The 25,395-nt window shown below is 48.3% G+C and overlaps 2 protein-coding genes across 3 annotated transcripts in view; both read left to right on the top strand.

The window, feature by feature from the left end:
- The window catches only part of canx (calnexin), a 283,863-nt gene that overhangs the window by 234,690 nt on the left and 23,778 nt on the right, over nt 1–25,395 (top strand). The gene's annotated exons all lie outside the window — the stretch shown is intronic.
- mgat4b (alpha-1,3-mannosyl-glycoprotein 4-beta-N-acetylglucosaminyltransferase B) overlaps nt 1–25,395 on the top strand; it is a 70,936-nt gene that overhangs the window by 37,260 nt on the left and 8,281 nt on the right. For both annotated transcript variants that reach the window (XR_011602191.1, XM_070963220.1), the window contains exons 5-13: nt 1,546–1,592; nt 2,260–2,373; nt 8,601–8,676; nt 10,958–11,072; nt 17,731–17,861; nt 17,998–18,105; nt 20,617–20,810; nt 21,745–21,823; nt 23,446–23,533. Coding sequence is in view for 1 of the 2 variants with exons in the window: in XM_070963220.1 (XP_070819321.1) it covers nt 1,546–1,592; nt 2,260–2,373; nt 8,601–8,676; nt 10,958–11,072; nt 17,731–17,861; nt 17,998–18,105; nt 20,617–20,810; nt 21,745–21,823; nt 23,446–23,533 (952 nt within the window). In the remaining variant the exon portion in view is untranslated. The remainder of the gene's footprint in view (nt 1–1,545; nt 1,593–2,259; nt 2,374–8,600; nt 8,677–10,957; nt 11,073–17,730; nt 17,862–17,997; nt 18,106–20,616; nt 20,811–21,744; nt 21,824–23,445; nt 23,534–25,395) is intronic.

Genomic DNA, 25,395 nt, shown 5'->3' with positions numbered 1-25,395 from the left:
CTGCTGGAGCGGCGTCCTCGGGCTGCAGCTCGTGTGCAGATGATGGAAACCTCTGAGTTTTTCACCGTACTAAACCAAACTCCCGCAGCTCGACCCATGGGCTCCCATGATGCCCTCAGGGCGCCTCGTAGGCTTTTGCCCTGGAAAGAAATCTTTTTTTGTCTTTTTGGCGTTAAAATGTGTCACATCAACAACTCTGAGGGTTTGTTTCAGAAACTGGAGAAGCTCAGAGCGAGAAGAGCTCTCAGTAAACACCGGCAGTAAAAAACTGCGTCTGCTGCTCATTAACACTGAGCTCTGTGGTAAGCTCCACCCAGCTGGCACCTCCAGGCCGCCAAAACAAACCACAAACTCTCCTCAGAGATGGAGGAGCGGCGGCTCGGCTCGGCTGGTGGAAACATGTGTGACCTCTCAGAGACCTTCAGAGCCAGATGATTGGGTCCCAGAGGGAGTCCGTCTGGGCCACGATTGGCTGAGCAGGAGGCTGAACTCTGATGTCATCGATTGCTCAAGTCGCTGTTGATGTTCGAGAGGGAACAAATGTGTGTGTGTGTGTGTGTGTGTGTGTGTGTGTGTGTGTGTGTGTGTTTTGGTGCAGAAAAACAAAAACATTCAAATGACCTCAGCGCATCGTGTGTGTGTGTGTGTGTGTGTGCGTGTGTGTGTGTGTGTGTGTGTGTGTGTGTGTGTGTGTGTGTGTGTGTGTGTGTGTGTGTGTGTGTGTGTGTGTGTGTGATGAGAAGCTCCGCCCGCCTTCAGTTTGCTCTCTGAAACGGAAAACAAGCGCCTCACTGCGTCTGCTGACTGATTCTCAGGAATCCAGCAACAAATGTGTAGGTGTGATGTCTGAATGAGGTGGACAAAATATCAGAAACACCTGTCAGCTGTTCAACACCTCCACCAGAAGGAGCTCATGAAGGGAGCGTTTCCTGTTGACTGCAATCCAGAAAGTTAGTTAATAAGGAAGGAGGAGTGAGGAGCAGGTGAGTGAGGCCAGGTGATGGAAACTGGGTGTACCTAATAAACTGGCAGCAGGACCGTGTGGGCCAATCAGAGACATGCAGGCACGCAGCAGGTCGAATCCTTTGTGAACGTCGATCTTCAGAGGAAACGAGCTGCTCGAACAGGACTCTCATTGGACAGCTGAAGGTTTGTGGCTCCACCCTGGAAACAATGAATGAATGAATGATGACAGCATGAACGACCTTCAGGAGAGCCACAGAACAGGAAGCACCAACAGCCTCCGCCCAAAACGTTCAGCTGGAGCTGCTCGTGGCAGCCGGAGTGGCACGTCCTGACTGCTTCCTGTGGCTGAGCCACTTCCTGTGGGCTCCACCTGCTCAGGTGTGACTTCAGGTGTTAACAGACGCTGCTGTTCTACTGGTCGTTTGTGGGAACAGTAGAGGTGTGTTTGAGGCTGTGTGTCACATGACCTGCGCTGTGGTCATGATGTCACAATAAAGCCTGACATCTGTGTGTGTGTGTGTGTGTGTGTGTGTGTGTGTGTGTGTGTGTGTGTGTGTGTGTGTGTGTGTTTGTTTTCAGGCTGACCAGCAGTACGCCAGCAGTGTAGCAGACAACCTGAAGCGCCTGTAAGTCCACCTGCATGATGGGATGCCGTTTCCATGGCAACAGATATGAGAGCAGATTCTTCACTTCTTCTGTGTGTGTGTGTGTGTGTGTGTGTATCTGTGTGCGTGTGTGCGTGCATGTATGTATATGTTTGTGCGTATGTTCATGTGTGTCTGTCAGTGCGTGTGTTTGTGCATGTGTGTTCGTGTGTGTCTGTCTGTGTGTGTATGTGTGTGTGTTAACGCTGGCTCGCACGCGTCAGCCTTTGATCACCGCTGTGTGTGAACAGCTGTGCGTGTGTTCTGTTGTTCACGGCATGTAGTCAAAGTGCAGCATGTTACTGCATGATTAATTCAACACACACACACACACACACACACACACACTCAGCCTGCAGGAACCTTTTTGTAAAAACATTTCTTCACTCAAAGATCAAGTGTGATTTTTCCTTCCTTCACTTCCTCCTCTTTTCCTTCCTCACCTCCTTTCTTCCTTTCCTTCTTTGACTCCTTTTCCTTTCCTTCTCTACATCCTCACTCCCCTTTCCATCGCACCCTTTTCTTCTGGACCTCTTTACTTCCATCTTTATCTCCTCTTTCCCTCCTCTCACTCGCCTCCTTCTTCTTCATTGGTGTGAAGACACTGTTGAATGTCGAATGAGACACTAACGTCTTCTTTGTGTCTCAGTTTTCCAGCAGAGATTCAGTCGGGTCTGTTGGAGGTCGTCTCTCCGTCCGTCCACTTCTACCCCGACTTCTCCCGACTCCGAGAGTCCTTCGGAGACCCCAAGGAGAGAGTCAGGTGTGTGTGTGTGTGTGTGTGTGTGTGTGTGTGTGTGTGTGTGTGTGTGTGTGTGTGTGTGTGTGTGTGTGTGTGCGCACGCACGCACGTGTGTGTGGGCGTGTATGTGTGCGTTCGTTCGTGTGTAGAAATAAGCTTCTGGTTTATTTAACAGTTTGCCAACAGCATGACTCAGACTTTATGGAACAACCTTGCGTTTTATGTGTGTGTGTGTGTGTGTGTGCGTGGGTGTGTGTGCGTGCGTGCGTGTGTGTGTGTGTGTCATTGTGGACATAAATCTGTTTACACAGTCACGTTGTGGGGACTCGCCTTCATTTGGGGACAAAGCTGAAGTCCCCATAAAGTAAATCATTAAATGTTGGTGTTGTGGTTCGTTAAAGTCTCTGACTGAATGGAGGTCTATGTGAAGTCCTCTGAAGTGATGGAAACACAACCACACGTGCGTGCGTGCGTGCGTGCGTGCGTGCGTGCGTGCGTGCGTGCGTGCGTGCGTGCGTGCGTGCGTGGCTTCGGGACAGGAAACTCCTCTCTCAGTCGACGGCGCCGGTTGGTTTCTGCTGTTTCTTCTGAAAATGTTCGATCTTTTCCTTCTCTTTGATTTCGTCCTGGTTTTGTTTTAGAATCATTTGATGAAATATTCACTTTTTACAGCATCTGGCTCTTCGTCTGTGCTGACATGAAACCTTTCATCAGTCAGACAGACGATCAGTTTGATTGATTACTCGGCTCACAGTGTGTTCGGCTCCTCGACGTCTCTGTTGGTGTGGACGCAGAATCAAACTGACGGGTCACATATCTGAACTGCTCAGCAGTGCTCACATGCTTTACTGCAGTAAAAGTACTACAACTACTTTGTTACAAGTAAAAGTCCTGCATTGTCAATGGTACTGGTGCAGTAAAGTGTCCCCTGTGTCCGTTGTCCTCTTGTCTCTGCTCTCTTCAGATCATGGTGTCTCCTCGTTCATGTCTCAGCAGGACGTTCCTGTTGGAGTTGGTTGAGGTGGAGCTCATTTTAAACTGATGATTCTTTTCATTCTGGATCAATCTGCTGATCATTTCCTCCATCGATCGATTGATCGTTTGCTTTGGAAACTTTGTGAAAACAGTGAGAAATGTGCTCAGGATGAGCCCAAAGAGACGCCTGACTCTAAGTTCAGTGAAGCTGGTTGAGGTTGAGGCTGCTGATGTCAGCAGGTCAGAGTCTGAAAACCTCGTCCTAATCAGGCGTTTTGTCCTGACCTTTGACCTCCACAGTGGATCATGTGACTCTGCTGAAGTGGTCCTTGGTCAGCTTCCTGCTCAGAACCTGAACGTGGATTTAAATGAAACATGAGGCTTAAATGGAGATTTAAACTGAGTCCATGACTCAGAGGATCTGTGAGACGTTTGCCTCTTCTGCACGTTAAAGGACGTCCACACGTCTCTGTGGACTCATTATTGAAGAGTTGAGGTTTCAGTGATGTACGAGGTCCTTCACATCACAGCGCTGTCGCAGGCCGCGGGGCCCCGGACGCTGTATAAACTAATAAAACTAGTAGTTTCACTCGGAGTGAGTTCATAAGTTTCACTTTTCTGAGTCTGACTTTAAATAGCTGCAGTTTATCATAATTAAAGCTCTCACACACACACACACACACACACACACACACACACACACACACACACACACACAGTCACTTACCTGTATGCGTGTGTGTGATTTATCAGCTCCAGTAATCAGAGAGAGTTTAGTGACAGTGTGTTTCACTGTGTGTGTGTGTGTGTGTGTGTGTGTGTGTGTGTGTGTGTGTGTGTGTGTGTGTGTGTGTGTGTGTGTGTGTGTGTGTGTGTGTGTGTGTGTGTGTGTGTGTGTGTGTGTGTGTGTGTGTGTGTGTGTGTGCGCGCGCGCGCGCGCGCGCGTGTGCGCTAAACAGTTCCCCAGGCTTCTGTCAGCCTGTCATGGCTAATTCATGAGGCTTTGAACCACACTGTGCGAGTTCGCCACACACACACACACACACACACACTCACACACACACACACACACACACACACACACACAGTCTTCCTTCAAGAGTCAGTGTCCAGATCAAGGTGACATCATTTTAGTTAATAAACTGTTGCTCCGCCCCTTTGGTCTTGTTTCCGTGGTAACAGTGCAGAGAGGGGGGAGGAGGTGAATGAAGGAGGACAGAAGGGAAATTTAGAGAGAGGGATGGATGAAGAAAGGAAGAAGAGAAGGGAGAGTGGAGGAGGTGAATAAAGGAGGATGAAAGGGAAGGAAGGAGGTGCATGGATGGAGGAAGGAGAAAGGAGGAGTGAAGGTCTGGATTTAAAGCACACATTTAAATGAGTTCCAGTGAAATCACAGCAGTCATGTGACCTGCGAAGCTGTTGACCAATTAGCTTCAACATAAACAAAGGTGGAGAGACAGGGAACGACAGAGGAGGAGGAAGGAAGGAGGGAGGGAAGGGAGGAGGCAGGAAAAGGAAAAAAGAGAGTGATGAGCGAGAGAGAGGGAGGGAAGCATCGCAGGTGTTAAGTTTCCTGCTGTTACACTCTGCTGTTACACACTACTGTTACACTCTGTTGTTACACACTGCTGTTACACACTACTGTTACACACTACTGTTACACACTGCTGTTACACACTGCTGATACACTCTGCTGTTACACACTGCTGTTACACACTGCTGTTACACACTGCTGATACACTCTGCTGTTACACACTGCTGTTACACACTGCTGTTACACTCTGCTGTTACACACTACTGTTACACACTGCTGATACACTCTGCTGTTACACACTACTGTTACACTCTGTTGTTACACACTACTGTTACACACTACTGTTACACACTGCTGTTACACACTGCTGATACACTCTGCTGTTACACACTACTGTTACACACTGCTGTTACACACTACTGTTACACACTGCTGATACACACTGCTGTTACACACTGCTGTTACACACTACTGTTACACACTGCTGTTACACTCTGCTGTTACACACTGCTGTTACACTCTGCTGTTACACACTACTGTTACACACTGCTGTTACACACTACTGTTACACACTGCTGTTACACTCTGCTGTTACACACTGCTGTTACACTCTGCTGTTACACACTACTGTTACACACTGCTGTTACACACTACTGTTACACACTGCTGATACACTACTGTTACACTCTGCTGTTACACTCTGCTGTTACACTCTGCTGTTACACACTGCTGTTACACTCTGCTGTTACACACTGCTGTTACACTCTGCTGTTACACACTACTGTTACACACTGCTGTTACACACTACTGTTACACACTGCTGTTACACACTACTGTTACACACTGCTGATACACTACTGTTACACTCTGCTGTTACACACTGCTGTTACACTCTGCTGTTACACTCTGCTGTTACACTCTGTTGTTACACTCTGAAGTGTAAACGTGTGTTTGGTTTGACTCTTGCGGGTTTCCAAGAGGCTTTCAGAGTGCAAATGTTTGAAAAGGTGGATTCCAGCTTTTCTTGAGTCTTCATCTCTTTCGTGCTCTTCTCAGGACAGTTCTTCAGTTTGACACCTCCTCTCTGTCTGCTGTTATTTTCATCCTCCTCCTCCTCTGAAGGAGCGGAGCAGCAGTTAAACAGCTCTCTTCCTGCAGAGAGTCTGGAGGGATGGAGGAGGTTTTATCGTCCTCGGTGGACTCTGTGCTTCATAATGTATGAAGGAAGGACTGAACAGGTAGAAAGACTCGGCCGAGGAAGAGGAGGGACAAGTGAGCAGATGTCTCTTCATCTTGTTCCGACTTTAGTTAACATTATTATCTGCATTTATATTCAGGAAATCAATCAGTATCACGTCTAAGGTACTTATACTTTGTCTATACGTGTTTATATTGAGGCCATTTACTGTATGCATCACTTCCAGCTGTGTGTAATATCCCTGTTATCACTGAATTCCTTAGTTTGAGGTGTCTGGGGTGTAAATAAGCCGCTGAAGGCTGATCGGTGTGTTCAGCCTCCTGTTGTGATTGATCAGTGGAGTCACGAGAATCTGAGTTTCTAACGGTGTTTAATACGAGTAGAAACGTATAAAAAAACAGTAGATTCTCCTGCGGGTCGTGGGCGGGATGCTGGAGCTGTAAGAGGTTTATTAAAGACATTAATGAGAGTTTTCAGTTCATCGAGTCCTGTCGCATCATCCTGTATTTGATTATTTAATAATCATTTGTGTGATTTCAGGCTGTAAACAGAATTGTCATCATGATATTTATATTTTATTATGTTAATTGTGGACTGCAGATGATGTCAGATGACAGAATTAAAGAAGAAATTAGTGTAAATGAGCTCGATGTGGAGAAAAGTTTGTCACTTACTTCCTGTTCTTCTTTTCCCTTCGTCAGCCTGACATTTGACACTTTGACTGATCTGCTTTTATCAACAGAAACACTCAATAAAACCCAGTATTTTGATGAAGTTCCTTACATTTTAGTTCCTAAAGGACTGAGCGTGGTCGCTGCCGAACTATGAACATAAACATGAGTTATAAAAAGACTCAGAGGAGTTCAGTGGTGGATCGTTCATCTGCAGATGTTTGACGTTTCTGCAGATGGAGTTTAATAAGAATAAACATGAAGCTGTCTGAGGGACAGGAGACACTCCAACCACACTCTCAGAGACTTTGTCCTTAAATATGTACAAGCTGTCTCGTCCTGAAACGCTCGAGCGACATGTCAGCGGCGATTCATCCCGTTTGACGCTGTTTGTATGCGATTGGAGCATCTCGCCGTCTCAGGAGAGACCATTGAAGGTTTCCTCTGTGGACTCTGACAGTCTTTCAGAGGCAGGTGGAGGACAGAGACACCGGCCGTCAGCCATGTCCTCGCATATTAAACTGTCTCAGTGTCTGTCATTGACTGTGAAAACACTCCACAGGTAATCAGTGCACCTGGTGTGTAGTTTGTGTACCTGGTGTGTAGTGTGCATACTTGTTACCTGTGAGCAGGCGGTGGGAGGAGTACTCAGTAAAAATACTGTCTCGAAGTAAATGTGCAGAGTACAAGATTAGATTTGAGTAAAAGTAGACTAGTAGTAGTAGTAGTAGTAGTAGTAAAAGTACTTGTTGGACAGACGTATAGTTTTTTGTTGCTCATGCTTTAACACACAGGCAGCATGTCCATGTTGACTTGAGTGATGATGATGATGATGATGATGGTGATGGTGATGGAGCGAGCTGAGGAGTAGCGCTGAGCTCCGTCCTGCTGGTGGTTGGAGCTGATTTGGGTGGAGAATCAGCTGACTGTCAGCGTCACGGCTCTCCTGTAAAAAGCTCTTCCTCCGGTCGTCTTCAGCGGTTATAAAACGTCCTTTGACTCCCGTCACAAAACGCTTTAAACTGAGGACAAACTGCCGATGAAGAGGCGAGGCTGGGGGGTATTTATGGAACAATGAAGGCACAGAGATGACGGGGGGTGGGGGGGGTCGTCTCTGGCTGCAGGGCTGAGGGAGTCAGAGGGTCATCACATGCTGCACGAGCTCCACACGGAGCGACTCTGACGCTTCTTTGTGCGTTTGAGGTCAAACTTCATGATTCACAAACAGGAAACAGACAAAGTCATGTGACGTCTCTGTCTTCAGTTTGTCTCCAAACCTCAGACGGAAGGTTTGAGCGAAGGAAGCAGAACTTCTGTCAGGAGGTCTGAAGGGTGGGCACCAGGAAAATCCTGTGCTGTGACGCCGTGTCTTCAGCTGTGAGACGAGTCAGGTCACATGACTCTGTCTTCAAACGACGTCAGAGCTTCATCCGAACACTGTGCTGTTCGATGATGATGATGATGATGATGATGAAGGTGTCTGTATCAAGGTGTCATCGATGTTTGTTTTGACAAACAGATGCTGCTGTGCTGGTTACACTGGGAGGATCCACATACACACCCTCCATCTGTGTGTGTGTGTGGATGTCCCTGGCGGCGTTTTTCTGATTATCCACTAAGCAGCCCGTTATTATAGCTTACTGTGTGTGTGTGTGTGTGTGTGTGTGTGTGTGTGTGTGTGTGTGTGTGTGTGTGTGTGTGTGTGTGTGAGAGAGAGAGAGTGTATTACAGGAAGGCATACAGTTTTTCTTGTTGATCATTTTTCTCTCCTCCTCCCACCTTGTTCCTCCTCATCTTCTTCTTCTTCCTTCTTTTCGTCCTCTTCCCCCTCCTCCTCCTCCTCTTCTTCCTCCATCCTCCTCCTCCTCAGGTGGAGGACAAAGCAGAACCTGGACTACTGTTTCCTGATGATGTACGCTCAGTCTAAAGGAACTTACTACGTCCAGGTAGGTCAGAAATCTCTGCTCAGGTGTTTCACAGTGAAAGCCTCCATTGGCTGACAGGACAACCTGCGTCCAGGTACAGGTCACATGTTGATGCAGGTGTGGATGGAAACACTCCACAGACGGGAAAACGTTGTATTGGCGGCGTGTTCGCGTGGACCAGACGACGCGTCGATGTGTCACATTCCAGCAGCATAAGCTGATCTTTCTGCTCTCCAATAAAACCCAAAGTGCCTCTGATGTAATTCTGCTGCTGTGTGAAGCTGATGAAACTGTTGCATTGTGGGTAGACTGACAGGGCCGTTAATGGAGGCGTCTCTGTGGCTTCGTGGCGTCTTTGTTCCCTTTAAAGATGAAAAGAAGAAGACAGACCGTTTCCTCCCGTTTCCCCAACATCTGAGAGGACAAAGGCTGAAACCAGATGCCGCTCTGCTCTCGTGTGATGAAAGAGAGCGAGAAGCACGCCGAGGATTCAGCAGCCACGTCGTCCACCTGAGACGTTTCCTGTGAAACAGTCAGTGAGGACGGACACGTGGCACTGATCATTATGGGAGACATCACAGTATCATACAGAAGTTTCTAAAGAGAGATCAGCACAGTGACGTGGAAGCAGCTTCCTAAACACTCAAACCCCAGCTGATCCTGAACCAGCCACTTTTAACCCCATGAAAGAGACTCTTTGGGTCCAGGAACCAGACCTGGACCCGGGTTCAAATGTTACATCAGTTCCTAAAAAGGTTTTTTTGGAAAGTTCGTGCAGCAGAAGGGAAGTGAAACAAGGAAAGAGAGGAAACAGGAAGCAAAGGGGGGAAAGGTGAGAGCTGATCTGGCGTCAGCTGATGTTAAAACTGTGGCCTTTCAGTGCGAGCACCGTTTCCTCGCCTCTCTGACAGGAAGCTGTTTCCAGGAAGCTGTTCACGGTTTTCACAGTCGGAATGTTTTGGGTTTTTTCTCGCTGTGTGATCTCGGCCTCTTCATGTGAGGGCTGTTGTGCTGTCGAGGTTTGTCCTTGAACGCAGCTCTCCCTGCTGGAGCTGAATGGGGTGATTTTTCTGGCTATTTTCCAGTGATGGAGCAATCTCGCCTCCATCATCTCTGCCGGCGGTGGCGGCGGCAGCTCCCACACGAAGCCTTCTGACAGCAGCCGAGCCAGAACGGCTGCTCTGACTCCTAAACTGGGTCTGAACTTTGAACTTTGCAGAGGGTTTCCTCGGTGGTGTGTGTGACAGGGTGGAGTGTGGAGGGAGGTGGAGGAGGTAATAACACAGACATCTACATCCCCCGCCATGACAGTGGAGGATGTAGATGTCTGTCAGGACGCTGCAGAGCGTCGTCTGCAGGCTTGAGGGCGGAGATCACAGAAACGTTCAGGTGGTTCAGCTGATGCTCGTTATCCAATGAGATGATGTTTGTTAACGAGTCCTCACGCTGTGCTGAGCAACGTCTGCGTGACGCTGCTTCCTGTCCACCTGAAAGTCACCTCAGAGTGTCTTCTGATTGGCTGAGGGCAGAAATGTCCTGGACTCAGACAGTGTTAACATCCACATTAAGATACTTAAACTGATCTGAGATCTGCTTCAGAGGTTTGTTTTTCTTCTCTCTGTCCACATTAATCACATTTACCAGCTGAGAGCGTGTGTGTTCATTGTTTAAAGAAACATTCATGTTCTCGATGAAAGGAACGTCCTGGATCCTAAAACGATCCTGATGATAATCTGCTAATATTCAGAAATAATCCCAGCTGATATTGGAGAAATGGACAAACTGTCTTTTCAGATTTGGACATGAAGCTTTCACTTTGTACTTTTACTGCAGTGGCTTAGTACTTCCTCTGTCTGTCTGTCTGTCTGTCTGTCTGTCTGTCTGTCTGTCTGTCTTTGTCTCTCTCTCTCTCTCTCTCGCTCTCTCTGTCTCTGTCTCTCTCTCTCTCCCTTCCTCCCTCTCTCTCTCCCCCCCTCTGTCTCTGTCTCTCTCTCTCTCCCCCCCCTCCCCCCCTCTGTCTCTCTCTCTCTTTCTCTCTCTCTCTCCCCCTCTCTGTCTCTCTCTCTCTCTCTCTCTCTCTCTCTCTCCCCCCCTCTGTCTCTGTCTCTGTCTCTCTCTCTCTCTCTCTCCCTTCCTCCCTCTCCCCCCCCCTGTCTCTGTCTCTCTCTCCCCCCTCCCCCCCCGTCTCTCTCTCTCTCTCTCTCTCTCTCTCTCTCTCTCTCTCTTTCTCCCCCCCTCTGTCTCTGTCTCTGTCTCTCTCTCTCTCTCTCTCCCTCTCTCTCTCTCTCTCTCTCTCTCACAGCTAGAGGACGACATAGTCGCTCGTCCGAACTACTTCACCACCATGAAGAACTTTGCGCTGCAGCAGCCTCTGGAGGAGTGGATGATCCTGGAGTTCTCTCAGCTCGGCTTCATCGGTGAGTTCTGCTGTTTCCTCCATCAGGATGAAGAGCAGTGAAGGGTGGAGCCGCTCGACCAGCTTCTTCTTCTCTGATCAGGTCTCAGCACGTATGAAGGCGTCCCTGTAACGTCTAAAAGGACACTGTGAGTCCTGGACGTCCACAAAATCTTGATTTGATGAAAGAAGCAGACCTGAAGGTCACAGAGTCCAACTGCCCCCAGAATGAATGAAGCTGATGAGCTCAGACTTCAGATATATTGACTCTGACTCTTTAATTCTCTTTAATGATGTTTCACACGGTGTCGCAGCTTTCTTGTGTTCAGGGTTGTTGTCGTTTGTGGCTGTAGACTGTGAGACGTAGACTGTGAGACGTAGACTGAGACATAGACTGTGAGACGTAGACTGAGACATAGACTGTGAGACAGACTGTGAGACGCAGACTGTGAGACGTAGACTGTGAGACGCAGACTGTGAGACGTAGACTGTGAGACGTAGACAGTGAGACGCAGACTGTGAGACATAGACTGTGAGACGCAGACTGTGAGACGCAGACTGTGAGACGTAGACTGTGAGACGCAGACTGTGAGACGTAGACTGTGAGACGTAGACAGTGAGACGCAGACTGTGAGACATAGACTGTGAGACGCAGACTGTGAGACGCAGACTGTGAGACATAGACTGTGAGACGAAGACTGTGAGACGTAGACTGTGAGACGCAGACTGTGAGACGTAGACTGTGAGACGTAGACGGTGAGACGCAGACTGTGAGATGTAGACTGTGAGACGTAGACTGTGAGACGCAGACTGTGAGACGTAGACTGTGAGACGCAGACTGTGAGACGTAGACTGAGACGTAGACTGAGACGAAGACTGTGAGACGTAGACTGTGAGACGTAGACTGTGAGACGTAGACTGAGACGAAGACTGTGAGACGTAGACTGAGACGAAGACTGTGAGACGTAGACTGTGAGACGTAGACTGTGAGACGTAGACTGAGACGAAGACTGTGAGACGTAGACTGTGAGACGTAGACTGTGAGACGCAGACTGTGAGACGCAGACTGTGAGACATAGACTGTGAGACATAGACTGTGAGACGCAGACTGTGAGACGCAGACTGTGAGACGTAGACTGTGAGACGTGGTCAAAAGGTCTGCAAAGTGAGTCGGTGGAGACGCAGACTGTGAGACGTAGACTGTGAGACACAGACTGTGAGACGCAGACTGTGAGACGCAGACTGTGAGACGTAGACTGAGACATAGACTGTGAGACATAGACTGTGAGACGTAGACTGAGACGAAGACTGTGAGACATAGACTGTGAGACGCAGACTGTGAGACGCAGACTGTGAGACATAGACTGTGAGACATAGACTGTGAGACGCAGACTGTGAGACGTAGACTGTGAGACGCAGACTGTGAGACGTAGACTGTGAGACGTGGTCAAAAGGTCTGCAAAGTGAGTCGGTGGAGACGCAGACTGTGAGACGTAGACTGTGAGACGCAGACTGTGAGACGCAGACTGTGAGACGTAGACTGAGACATAGACTGTGAGACGTAGACTGTTTGTGACTGTGAGACGTAGACTGTTAGACGTAGACTGTGAGACGTAGACTGAGACATAGACTGTGAGACGTAGACTGAGACATAGACTGTGAGACGTAGACTGAGACATAGACTGTGAGACGTAGACTGAGACATAGACTGTGAGACAGACTGTGAGACGCAGACTGTGAGACGTAGACTGTGAGACACAGACTGTGAGACGCAGACTGTGAGACGCAGACTGTGAGACGCAGACTGTGAGACGTAGACTGTGAGACGCAGACTGTGAGACGTAGACTGAGACGTAGACTGTGAGACATAGACTGTGAGACGTAGACTGTGAGACGTAGACTGAGACATAGACTGTGAGACGTAGACTGAGACATAGACTGTGAGACGTAGACTGAGACATAGACTGTGAGACGTAGACTGAGACGTAGACTGTGAGACGTAGACTGTGAGACGTAGACTGAGACGTAGACTGTGAGACGTAGACTGTGAGACGTAGACTGTGAGACGTAGACTGAGACGAAGACTGTGAGACGTAGACTGAGACATAGACTGTGAGACGTAGACTGTGAGACGCAGACTGTGAGACGCAGACTGTGAGACGTAGACTGTGAGACGCAGACTGTGAGACGCAGACTGTGAGACGTGGTCAAAAGGTCTGCAAAGTGAGTCGGTGGACGGTTGGGGGGTGCGGAGCCTCTGGCAGGACGTGAAGCTGAACTCTGGTCTTCCTCCTGATGGTTCAGTTAAATCCTGCAGATGAACTGAAGCGTCGACCTGCGTCTGATCTGCTTTCTAATCAAAGACTGATCAGTGACTTCTGTCCTGGATCCAGTCGGCCGACGCCGAGGTGAGCAGCGCAGGCGTTACTCTGGACCCATGAGCTGATCTGAGGTCAGAGCTGATCTGAGGTCAGAGCTGATCTGAGGTCAGGTTTTTCCTCAGATGTGTTTCCAGCTCTGACAGGTGGAGGCCGGACGGATTGTCACATCATCGATTCACATGATGTCCTCAGGACTGAGCCGTGTCTCTGCGAGGGAAGACGTCCGCTGCCGCCTCACGTGTTGAAGACGTGCAGGTAGTCAACGAGATGAAAGGACTGAATTCACAGACGGACAGGAAGTTCATCTGCAGCTCCTCAGACGCTCGTTCAGCTTCTGGAGGATTTTTGCGGGTTTGGTTTGAAACTGAATCTTTTTGGTTTTGGAGGGTCGGTCAGACAGACGTTTGAGGACGTCACCATGGCAACGGCACACTGAGGTGGAGACAGCTGTAACCTCAAAATGGTTATGAGACATAAAAATTAAAAATGCATGACAACAATTAGACCGAAAAGACTCAAATGTTTGTCGTTTGTGACAAAAAGACGGAAAGTGAAAGTTACTCAAACTAAATTACATCAAGGTCAAAAGACTGAAGCGAAGTCCAAATCAGAAAAAACATGAAAATACACACACTCACACTCACAGCCTGTCACACACACACACACACACACACACACACACACACACAGATTACCCGGCATCGTCCTCTTCCCATGAGGCTTTGCTGCTCCACTTCCCTCTAATAGGTCCCTGAGTGCTGAGCCGTCGTTAGAGGAGTCAAGCGCCTCGTTTGCCTCCAGAGGCTGAAACGCAGCGAGCGCTCAACAACAAACCAGCTTCTTTAAAACGACGCCTCGATCAGCTTCAGCAGCAAAACCCGAAACCTCAAACTGAAACCTGAGGAGCGGACTCAGTGTGAGGCGTTCACAACCGCAACAGGCTTCTCCTGAACAGGTGTGACGACGTTTCCTCCATCAAATATGAAACGAGCCGAGGGTCCGAGTTCTCCTCCTGAAGGATTTTATGATCCATGTAACCTGAACAGTTTTAAAATGTTTGGCCTGCAAACGAAGACGACACACAAGAAATCTAGAGAAAGAGCTTTTAAATACGTCCAACGAACTGACAAACCACTAAATAAACTAACCTTTGGAGGAAGTTTAGTCCAGATTTAATGGACACGAGTCTTTTCACCTTCAGTCCTTCAATCTGTGTTTCCTGAAAAGCATCAAAAATGTCAAATAAAACACGTCCGTCCTTCAAAGTCAGCTCCGTTCTTTCTGCGTCGAGCTTTAATTTTCTGCCACATAAAGAGTTTCAGTGTTATTATGAGACTTTAGCTGTTAACAAAACTGCTTCACTTGAACAAAACCAAAAAGAAACACAATGAAAATGAAATCAGGACAAAATCATCATAAAATACACGAAAGCATCAAATGACTTCATGAAAACTGTCAGAAACACTTTCAGGACTCGACAGGTGAAGTTACCTTTACACCTGTTAAGATAAGATAAGGTAAGATAAGAGAGGATCATCCTTTATTGATCCTCCTGTTCAAAAATAGAGAAAATATAATCAAACATGTATAAAATATAAATACAAACGCGCGCGTGCACACACACACACACACACACACACACACACACACACACACACACACACACACACACACACACACACACACACACACACACACACACACACAGTACCCAAGACCAGTGTTGTATTTAAACTACTTAAACTTAAACTTAAGTAAGCCTTAAACTTACCTCAGCCTTAACCAAACATTCACTGAGTTTAACTGTTTGCTGTTATTTTACTGCAGAATAGGAAAATCTTTCAGTACTGGAGTACAAGTATCTTGAAAAGTACTTGAGTACATGTACTCAGTTACTCCCCCCCCGGAGCGGAGGACTGAGCTGACGAAGACAGATGTGTCTCACTTGGACAGACTGAGCAGCTCTGTGAAGGAGTGAGGACGAGACAAAATGTCCTCACACAGACAGAGACATAGGAGCACACTCACTCTGTCTTCAATACGTTCTTCATCGCAGCTTGTCAGTCATGCTCCGCCTCTTTGGTCTCTCCTCCTCCTCTCCTCTTCCTCCTCCTCCTCTCCTGCTCCTCCTCCTCCCCACCTCCTCCTCTCCTCCTCCCCTCCTCCTCCTCCTCTCCTGCTCCTCCTGCTCCTCCTCCTCCTCTCCTCCTCCTCCTGCTCCTCCTCCTCCCCACCTCCTTCTCTCCTCTCCTCCTCCTCCTCTCCTGCTCCTCCTCTCCTCCTCCTCCTCCCCTCCTCTTCCTCTTCTCCTCTCCTCCTCCCCTTCCTCCTCCTCTCCTCTTTCTCCTCCTCCCCTCCTCTTTCTCCTCCTCCCCCTCTCCTGCTCCTCCTCCTCCTCCTCTCCTGCTCCTCCTCCTCCACCTCCTCCTCTCCTCCTCCTCCTCCCCACCTCCTCCTCTCCTCCTCCTCCTCCTTTGGACGGACAGCTCTGATTCCACCTCTTGTTTTCACACTAAATAAACCTGGAGCTCCTCCGACTGTCCTCACATCCACCGAGGATGTGAGGACAGTCATTATCCTTCGAGGAGGATCAATACATCCGATCAATACGGAGCTCAACATGGACTCTGTCTCTGTGAGGTTGTGTTCACTCGTTTGGACGAATCTGGTTTACACAACTTCCTGCTAAACTTTCAGCTGTTTGTCCCCACAAAGCCTTTGAAAGCGAGTTTGATGGAGGGATGATAGAGAAGGGGGGGGGGTGGAGAGAAAGAGAGGGAGGGATGGAGGGAGGGAGAGGGATGGAGGGAGAGAGAGGGATGGAGGGAGGGAGAGGGAGGTGAATACAGGCGGAGGAGTGGAGCGATGGAGCCCAGCAGGAGTCTCGTCTCTGAGCTGGATGTTGATTTCACACATGGACGTTCGTCTTTCTCCATCCCAACTGTCCGAGCATCACCTCCGCCTCCCCCCAGTCCTCCCTCTGCTCCTCGTTTGTGACCTTGTGTGCCCCCCCCCCCCCCGACCCCGGGCGGCCTGCGAGCGGCGGCTGCTGTAATGAATTCATCAGGGTGAAGCTGACTCACTGAATGAAAAGAGACGGAGGAGCGAGCTGCAGCGCTGCAGGGCCGCTCTCTAATTCAGCTGCTCAGATGGGGTTTGCATTTGCTAAGTTTAGCTTCAGCGCGGCCTGGTTCACGTCTGCGGGGGGGCATCCAAACAGATCAGGACGGACCAGAAGGGGGCACGAGCGGGACCGAGGTCTGCGTCGGCCTCTCAGTTGTCCCCCGTCCTTCGTTCAGTCCACTGAGACGGTCTGTTGGTTTGTGACCTTTAGTCCAGTGGACGTCCCCTCGCACAGATCCAGAATCAGCCGGACAGCTGCACTGTGAGCGAGCCTGTTTGCTAAAGGCCTCACCTGAACAGCAGTGGTCCAATCAGAGCTCAGCAAACACAGCTATACTCAGCAGGTGTGTCGTTCTTCGTATTTCTCCACATGCTGAAGTGATTTGTTTACATGGATTACTGGGCTCGTCTGTGCTAGCGTTAGCATGCCTGGCTAACTAGCTCACTACCTTCAGTAGTCTAATAGCTGAGTGCTACTAAGAGTTAGCGTGTGACATCATTAGATTAGACATGATGGCGCTTCTGTTGGATTTTTGGACGTACAGTCAAACTGGAGATATTACCAGAGCGTCGTTAGCCCTCGTTCTCGTAGCCTTTTGTCTTTTCGTAACGTTAAAAACAGAATATCCTAAGACCAACGATTAAAACGTCGCAGCTCCGTCTTTCTGGTCGTATGTTGCTAAACAACTATAATATAATAATAATAAAGTTATATTAGAATATAAGATTATGTTTGACAGACGCATTTTCAGACATTTTGTGGCACTGACATCAGCGCCTGCTAGCTTACTTCCGGCTAATCTTCACGAACATTTCATTGCTTTTGTCTGCTTCTGTCTGAAATCATTGTTTCATGAATTTCAAAGATAAATTTGTCTTTTTTGTTATTTTAAACTGAACGTGTGAGGATTGTATGATTGACAGATGGAGCCTCTGACTGGCGTCTTCTCCACACAGCAGCAGCTAAGGCTCATGGGTATTTTAGTCCTGCAGATTGTTGACATTTTTTCTCACGTTCATCTCATATTAGTAACCATACACAGAGTTTAGTGACAGTAAAACAGACTGATTCGTTTCGTGTCTCAGTTTCGTCGAACACTTCGATCCACCTGGTCACAGAAAGCACCTGGAGGGCAGAACAGGTGCGTTAAGCTGAACCCTCTTCTTCTCTGGCAGGTAAGATGTTTAAGTCTCTGGACCTGTCGCTCATCGTGGAGTTCATGCTGATGTTCTACAAAGACAAACCCATCGACTGGCTGCTGGACCACATCATGTGGGTCAAGGTGTGCAACCCGGAGAAGGACGCGGTGAGTTTCTGCCACAGGCCGAACGGACGGAGCGTCCGCCGTACCGCCGGCGCGCTCTCAGGACGTGCTGCTGTGTTTCTGTGAGGGATTTGAACAGATTATGTGTTTGTAATTATTCCTGTTTGCACCTCGTCAGAAACACTGCGACAGGCAGAAAGCCAACCTGAGGATCCGCTTCAAACCCTCTCTCTTCCAACACGTTGGCACCCACTCCTCTCTGGCTGGAAAAATACAGAAACTCAAGGTAACGAGTGTGTGCGTGTGTGTGTGTGTGTGTACGCGTGTGTGTGTGTACGCGTGTGTGTGTGTGTCTGCGTGTGTGTGTGTGTGTCTGCGTGTGTGTGTGTGTGTGTGTGCAGCTCTGCAGTATACGACACACTAATGACATCATCTGACAGTGGAGGTCAGCCAGTCGCACATTAAAGTCATATTTCTACTCTTTAGTCACTCTTCATGTTTAATTCATCGGCACATTTAGTTTACATGAATACTTTTAAATGGTAGTATTTTATTTTTATGGAGTACTGTTACTGTGTAAGTACTGACGGCCATTTTCTCTGGAGCGGTTCTGTGTTGCAGCTTTTTCTTTCTTGGTGGGAAAATAGTTGAGCTCAATCTCGGCGCTCTGCTTTAACACCTCGACGCTCACGTGCTGAACACTGCGTGATCAAATGATCTGTACATGACGAGCAGCAAGCCTGGAGCAAACCACAGTTCATTTCATTTCATTCACAAGTGCAAACACACATTTCTGTCAGACTGAGACAAAACCAGGAGACACGCAGGTGGAGTTAACGATGGGTTCATGTGAATAAGCACAAAGACGCAGTCGATGGGAGGGGCTGTGAAGCCAGTGGACGAGTGAAAACGTGCTGCATGGATGATGATGATGATGATGATGATGATGATGATGATGATACAAAAGCAAAGAAAAGGACATCTGTCCACAGGACTGAAGCACAAAGGCCACACCGGGCTCAGGTGTGTGCAGGTTCATCAGCAGCTGTCTGCAGCCCTGGAGACAGAAAGCAAAGTGAGCAGTGCTGAGAGGCCGTCACACCGTGAAACAGCTTCTGAGTGTCTGTATGACGTGTGAGGAAGGCCAAACATCACACTCAGAAATGTGAGCCTGCAGGGGTCACTGACGAGCTGTTATGGTCACAGTGCAGCTCTGTCAGCAGAGACAGACAGAGGACCTCTGCAGAGCCTTCTGTTCACTGAGGATGTTGTTTCTCTGGAGTGGCAGCAAATACACTAATGAAGTTAAGTCCATGAAAAAACAAATAAATAATGTTTGTTAGAGTTAGTTCAAGATTAAAACGATTGAGTACAAGTGGGACGAAGACGTCTCCCACAAAGTCTGGCACAGTATTTCTCTGGATGCTCCTCAGAAAAAACTCTGTGTTTGAGCTGAAGATGAAAGCTTTCGGTGCTTCTTCCAGCACTGGGAAGCAGACTGGTTTTACTGGTCAGCTGTCAGAGTGGGAGTGGAGAGCTCAGTGCGTCTGAGACAGAGAGCGGTTCAGTCCCAGTTCAGCCTGTAGAGATGAGGATTGAAAGCCTCTGCAGTTGTCGGCTCAGCGCAGCGTTCAGACCCAAACTGCAGTATCTCACAGCGGTGGCAGCTTCGCTTCCTGCCAGCAGCTCGGAGCCTCGCCTCGCCTCGCCGCTGATTACTGTGTTAAGAGCGATGGATATTAGCCCCGCTGACTGCTGCTGCAATCTGCTCCAATCAATTGGATATTGATCGGTCTGTCCCGGACCAGCGCCTCCTTGATGTGGGGATTGAACCACAGAGGCCAGCCTGCGTGGGAGGCTGGAGATGGAGGCTAAATGTAGCTATTACCCTCCAGCCTGAGACGTGCACCTCGGTTTAGTAAAAAATAAGTCCTGAGTTTTAAAATCAGAGCAGAATTAAAAGAATCAACCTGAACGTGGGATTTATTCATCTGCAGACAATCTGTGATAAAAGATAGTCGGGTCAAGAGATTTGTTGGAATGTGAGAAACTACTGTGGAAGATCTCCAAGAGTCACTGGAGTGAAAAGAAGCTGTTGATTAAAAGAAATAAATCATGTGTCTTCTGAAGAAACTGGTTCCAAACCTTTTTGTCTCGTGACCCTTCAGAGAAAATCAGTTCCTGCTTTTATTCAGCTGTCAGCAGCTCAAACAGTGAACAGTCATTCATTCATTCATTCATTCATTCATTAACATTCAAAGCTGCATTTTGTTCTAGTGAGAACAGTCTTGAAAAATGCTTTTACACATTTAATCAAAATGATCCCACAACCAAAATAAGGCTTAAAACTGGTGACACTGACCAGCATCGGACTGCCTGGATTTCCAGTCTGGAGCTGGAAACTGGTCTCTGAAGTGCTCTTCTTCTCCAAACGAAGAAATGTCTCTAAAATAACACACAGCAGTGATGTCATGCCACGTTTCCACTATCTTTGTGAGTTTCTGTGCTGAACTGAAGCCGGATTAGTCATCAAGGACAGCTAGCAACGCTGGCAATGATACCAGTCTGTGCAAAAGGCTGTTGGCAGTCCAGGATGATGGCTCATGTTATTTTCTGGTCAGTGCGCAGTGCTTCATCTCAGCGTGTCTGTCGACTCTCTGGTGATACAGCCCGTCAACACAAACGCACTGTAGAACATGAGTGATACCTGAATCCACTTCTCTTAATTATAAATAAGATTTAACAGCTTAAATCCTCTGACAAATTTTAACTCAACTAACTCCATATTGTGTTCCAGGATAAGGACTTTGGGAAGCAGACCCTCCATAAGGGTCACGCCAACCCGCTGGCTGAGGTGACGACCAGCCTGAAGACGTACCAGCACTTCACCCTTGAGAAAGCCTATCTGGGGGAGGACTTCTTCTGGGCCTTCACCCCTGTAGCGGGGGACTTCATACGGATACGATTCTTCACACCTGTCCGCATTGAGAGGTTGGTCCCAGAGAGTTATAGAGTGTGAGGTCTAAGGTTACAAAAGGTTACGGGGTGTGAAGAGTACCAGATGATACCAAGGTCTACATGTGCTTTGGGGCACCATAGATTAGCTGAAGTCTGAGGACATGAGGGGCTCCAGAGGACACCAGGAGTTAATGGGTCTCAGGTTCATTAGAGGTGTATTACCAGTAGCAGGGTGTGAGGTGTACCAGGGTCTTTCATGGTACCATGATGGTACAAAGGTTCACATCTCAGGCAGCAAAGGCACGAGAGGTTACACAGTCCCAGGACTGTCAGTGGATACCTACGAGTTATGCAGAAGATACCAGAGCTGAATGGGGTTCTAGAGGGGATCTGGGGGTCACATGGGTTCAGGAGCACCTACGTGTGATCAAAAGGTACTCGATGTACAGAGTCCCAGCACTACCAGAGTGTTACAAAGGTTACATTATGCAAGGGGTACTAACAGGTACCAGGGTAGTACAAGGTACTACAGGGTACTTTGAGCTCAGACTGTTTCAGGGACAGCCAAAGGTACTAGAGCGGCAAGCTCTCTGGGATACCAGAGATGCCTGGAGGTTGAGACCTAACCCTAACCCTATAGTGCCCTCACACCCTCTGTGTACTGTGTACTGTGTACTGTGTACTGTGTACTGTGTAGTGTGTACTGGTACTGTAGGGTTCCAGGGCATTAAAGAGCTGCAGTCACAGAGAGCTAGAGGATAGTTACATGGACTCAAGGGTACCAATGAGTTCTGGTACCACAATAGGGTACCTCAAAGCAGGCATCACTAACTCAGACTTTTAGACCCGCCGTGGTGCTCCAGCGCTCATACGAAGAAACAGATTCTTCAGTATATATTAACCTGACTCTGTCTGTCTGTCTGTCCGTTTGTCTGTCCGTCTGTCCGTCTGTCTGTCTGTCTGACAGGTATTTCTTTCGGAGTGGGAACATCGAACATCCAGGAGACAAACTTTTCAACACATCGGTGGAGGTTCTGCCATTTGACGTGAGTCCTGAAATCCAGTCCAGTTTCTACCCAGTCATCAGCTGGGTCTTTCTGTGGGTTTGTCTTTCACTTACATCAGTAATAACACGTCGTCACGTTAGAAGCTGAGATCTGGGAGGATAAAATGAAGTCTGAAACTGAAGCACGCAGACGACCAGAGACACGACACGAAGCAGCAGATCAGACAAACTCGCTCCTGCGGACGACACAAACAGTATTTTTCTGCTGTGATCATCCGTCACAGTTTACAGACTTTAACTGTGGCCGACTGTCATGGATGAACAGTTTTCTGTGGGATTTTCAGACATGTTTCAAGTACGTCCACTTTCAGTTTGACCTCCATATGAAGTGGATCGGTGGATCTGCCCTGTAGGACGTTTTTACTTCCCAGATCTCACATATTAACTGAGTGAGTGCACACAAATAAATATATGAGCCAAGTTAGAATAAAGTGAAACGATCCTTTAAAAGAAATCTGTTTTATCTTCATCAGACGCGTCGACGGGTCTTTATCAAGTGATCAACACCGTGTGTTACTGAGGACACACTCGCTCTGTGTTCTCTGGAAGACGTATGACACTTTAATGAATCGCTGCATCTTCCTCCTCTGTGGTGGACCGTAAGACGAAGGCTGATTAAGACTAAGTGTCACAGCAGGACACGTATGGTGAGGAAGAGGAGCTCCGACTGAGATCAACCTTAGCGGAGGAGAGGAGGAGGAATATAAAGAGACAAAAACACATCAGCCGACACTTAGAGCAAACTGAGGACACGGACGGATGGCTGAGGAGACGGTTGCCGTGGCAACACTGACCAGGAGAGAGGAGGAGAGGGAGATGATATCAAGGGCTGAAGGGAGAGGAGGATGTGAAGGATCAACAGGAGCAGCAACTAAAACTAAAAGGGACGTGTGTGATAATGAGACATTTTTCATCAAGACCTGAGACGTCTGTCCGTCCACTTATCCACTACAACTGCTCCAGCTGCGACGCCGTCAGTAACTTCATGTCTGAGAAGAATCGTGAATCTCAGTTTGTCTTTCCTCTTGTAAAATTTAAAAAGTGAGACGACTGATTACCGTCGTGACTCCTCCGCCTGCTCGAGTGTTTCCCATGTGTTTCCTTTGGTGGGAAGCCAGTGGGGGACCTCCACCTTGTCCCTGCGGCTGGTTGGTTGGTGTGGTGCAGGTGAGAGGACGAAGAGAGACCGAAAAAACAAACAAAAACGAGCTGCAACCAGACATTTCTCAAGAAAACAGGCCTGATTTTCTACCTCAAAGGGAATCCTGGGAAAAACAACCATGAAAAAGAATGTTTTTAGTGAAAATGTTTGAAATTTTCAGTGTAGCTCACATTTTTCACATTCCTTCAATCTGAAAATAAAAAGGCCGTCGGCAGTGCAGCAGTGTTACGAGTCTTTTTTTTTTCCTCAAACTCAAAATTAAAGTTGGATTTAGTTTTTTTAATTTAGACTTCGTCACATGCACAGAAAAAATAAACTTTATTAAATGATCATATCAATACTGGCAGCCATAGACTTCCATGCAGGTGCTTTTCTGCTCACCTGACGTCGTGTAAGTCGTCACTGACAAACAGGAAGTGTGTGTTTGTGTGTGTTTGCAGAACATCCAGGCAGAGAAAGAGGCCCTGACAGAAGGCAGAGAGAAAACACCAAAGTACCATCGGACAGAGGACGGATTCATCAGAATAGGTGAGTGACGGTGGGACAGGTTGAAACACATCAGCTGCTGAAGTGCCCTGAAGCAAGGCCCCTGAATGAGTCTCAGATCAGGTTCAGCTCTTCACCCGCTGGTCAAAGTTTGCGTTTGCTCTTCTTTTGACATCCTGTCAAAGCTCAAATATCGGACTGACGCTCTTTCTGTGTTTCGTACGACCGGAGACAATAACTGAGCGTCTGTGCCTGAAAAACCTCCAAAGGAGGCGTTCAGGACGCGTCCTGATCAGATGCCCAGCGGGCTATCTTCAACACGAAGGAGCAGAAGCTCCACTCCGAGCCCCCTCCGGTCGTCTGAGCTCCTCATCCTGTCGGTAATCCTGAACGCAGCCACAGACGCAGCTTCGATCAGCCGTCTCATCCTTTCAGCCGCTGCCCAAAGCTCAGGAGCAAGTGAGGCCTCATGGTTGGAATATGCAACGACTGGCTCTGCCTTCCTGCTCAGCTCCTTCTTCACCACAGCGGTCTGGTATAATACCTGGATTTCTCCACCTGTCCATCCCTGTCTGTGAATCACAAACAGGAGTTCACTGTCCATTGAAAGCACGTTTGACTGCTGGGAGGACAGACTTTGGTTCTGACGGACCGTGTGGCTCGTAGCAGCAGCAGGTTCACCTTGTTCAGACCGAACGAGTGACGGCGCAAAACAGTCACACTTTCCAAAAACGTCCTCAGTCATAACGTCTAAAACTCCTCACAAGTCCTCACAAAGAGATGAACAGCTCGCGCACGCACGCACGCACACACACACACACACACACACACACACACACACACACACACACACACACACACACTCACTCAGTCTGAGGGAAGCTCTGTGTGAAAGGTTTTGTGGGACATTTATAAGTTTGGCCGATGAAGTAAAGTTCTCTGTTTTGGGAAAATTCTCTTTTTATTTTGTGACAGTTTTATCAGCAGTAAACCAGAGGAGCAGCAGGACGGCGTCCAGCAGCAGGGGGCTGATAGAGGTAGTACAAGGTGTATTCACAGCAGTAATGCAAACAGTGGCAGTGGTGAAGTGGCAGCACTGACAGCAGAAGAAGTGACGTCATCAGCAGCAGTTTGACTCAATAGATGAATAAAGTTTCTTAATGTCTCTGATGTTCGTGTCCGTCCACGAGCTGAGCTGTCCTCTCATTCGTCCTGCTCCCGCTCACACTGAAACGGCGTATTTAGAAACCTGCCGTGGACGTGAAATCTGTGTTTTCCAGTAGGAATCTGACCGAAAGCACTTTGAGAACCAGGTTTCTCATTGACGCGACATTAAAGACACTCGATCACTGACAGCGACCTGATGTCCTGACTGAAGGTCTGAACTCACTGAGAAATGACTCAATGCACTGAGACTTAAGAAATGAATGAAAGAAGGACTTAAAATGTGTGTTTAGGTTTTACTTCAGGGTGTAGGTCAGTGAGATTTATTACAGTGAAACGGTCATACGTCATGAACGCAAACATAAATAAAGTCAAGAGGTCAAAGCACAGAACACAGAGACACAGAAGAATCAATGAAGTCACGAACGAAGTCGCAGCCTCGGCTTCAGCTCCATCAGCAGCTCCATCAGCAGCTCCATCAGCAGCTCCATCAGCAGCTCCATCAGCAGGATGTGGGATTGATGATGGTTCATAAATGGATTTATTGTGACGTCCTGACCTGCTGACTGTCTGCGTCCCTGCGGACGTTGACTTTTCTTCTTCACGTGGTCTCAAACTGAGTGTCCTGGGCTGACGTGTGGATGTTCTGCAGGTTTCGGCTGTTAAACGGCGTGAAGACGTCCCGCTGCTTGTCTCCACACGCTCTCGTCACCCTCTGTCCTCTCGGTGCAGTCTCAGTA

Source organism: Chaetodon trifascialis, chromosome 5 (genome assembly GCF_039877785.1).
Source record: "Chaetodon trifascialis isolate fChaTrf1 chromosome 5, fChaTrf1.hap1, whole genome shotgun sequence".
NCBI lineage: Eukaryota > Metazoa > Chordata > Actinopteri > Chaetodontiformes > Chaetodontidae > Chaetodon > Chaetodon trifascialis.
This window is presented reverse-complemented; position numbering and strand designations above follow the sequence as displayed.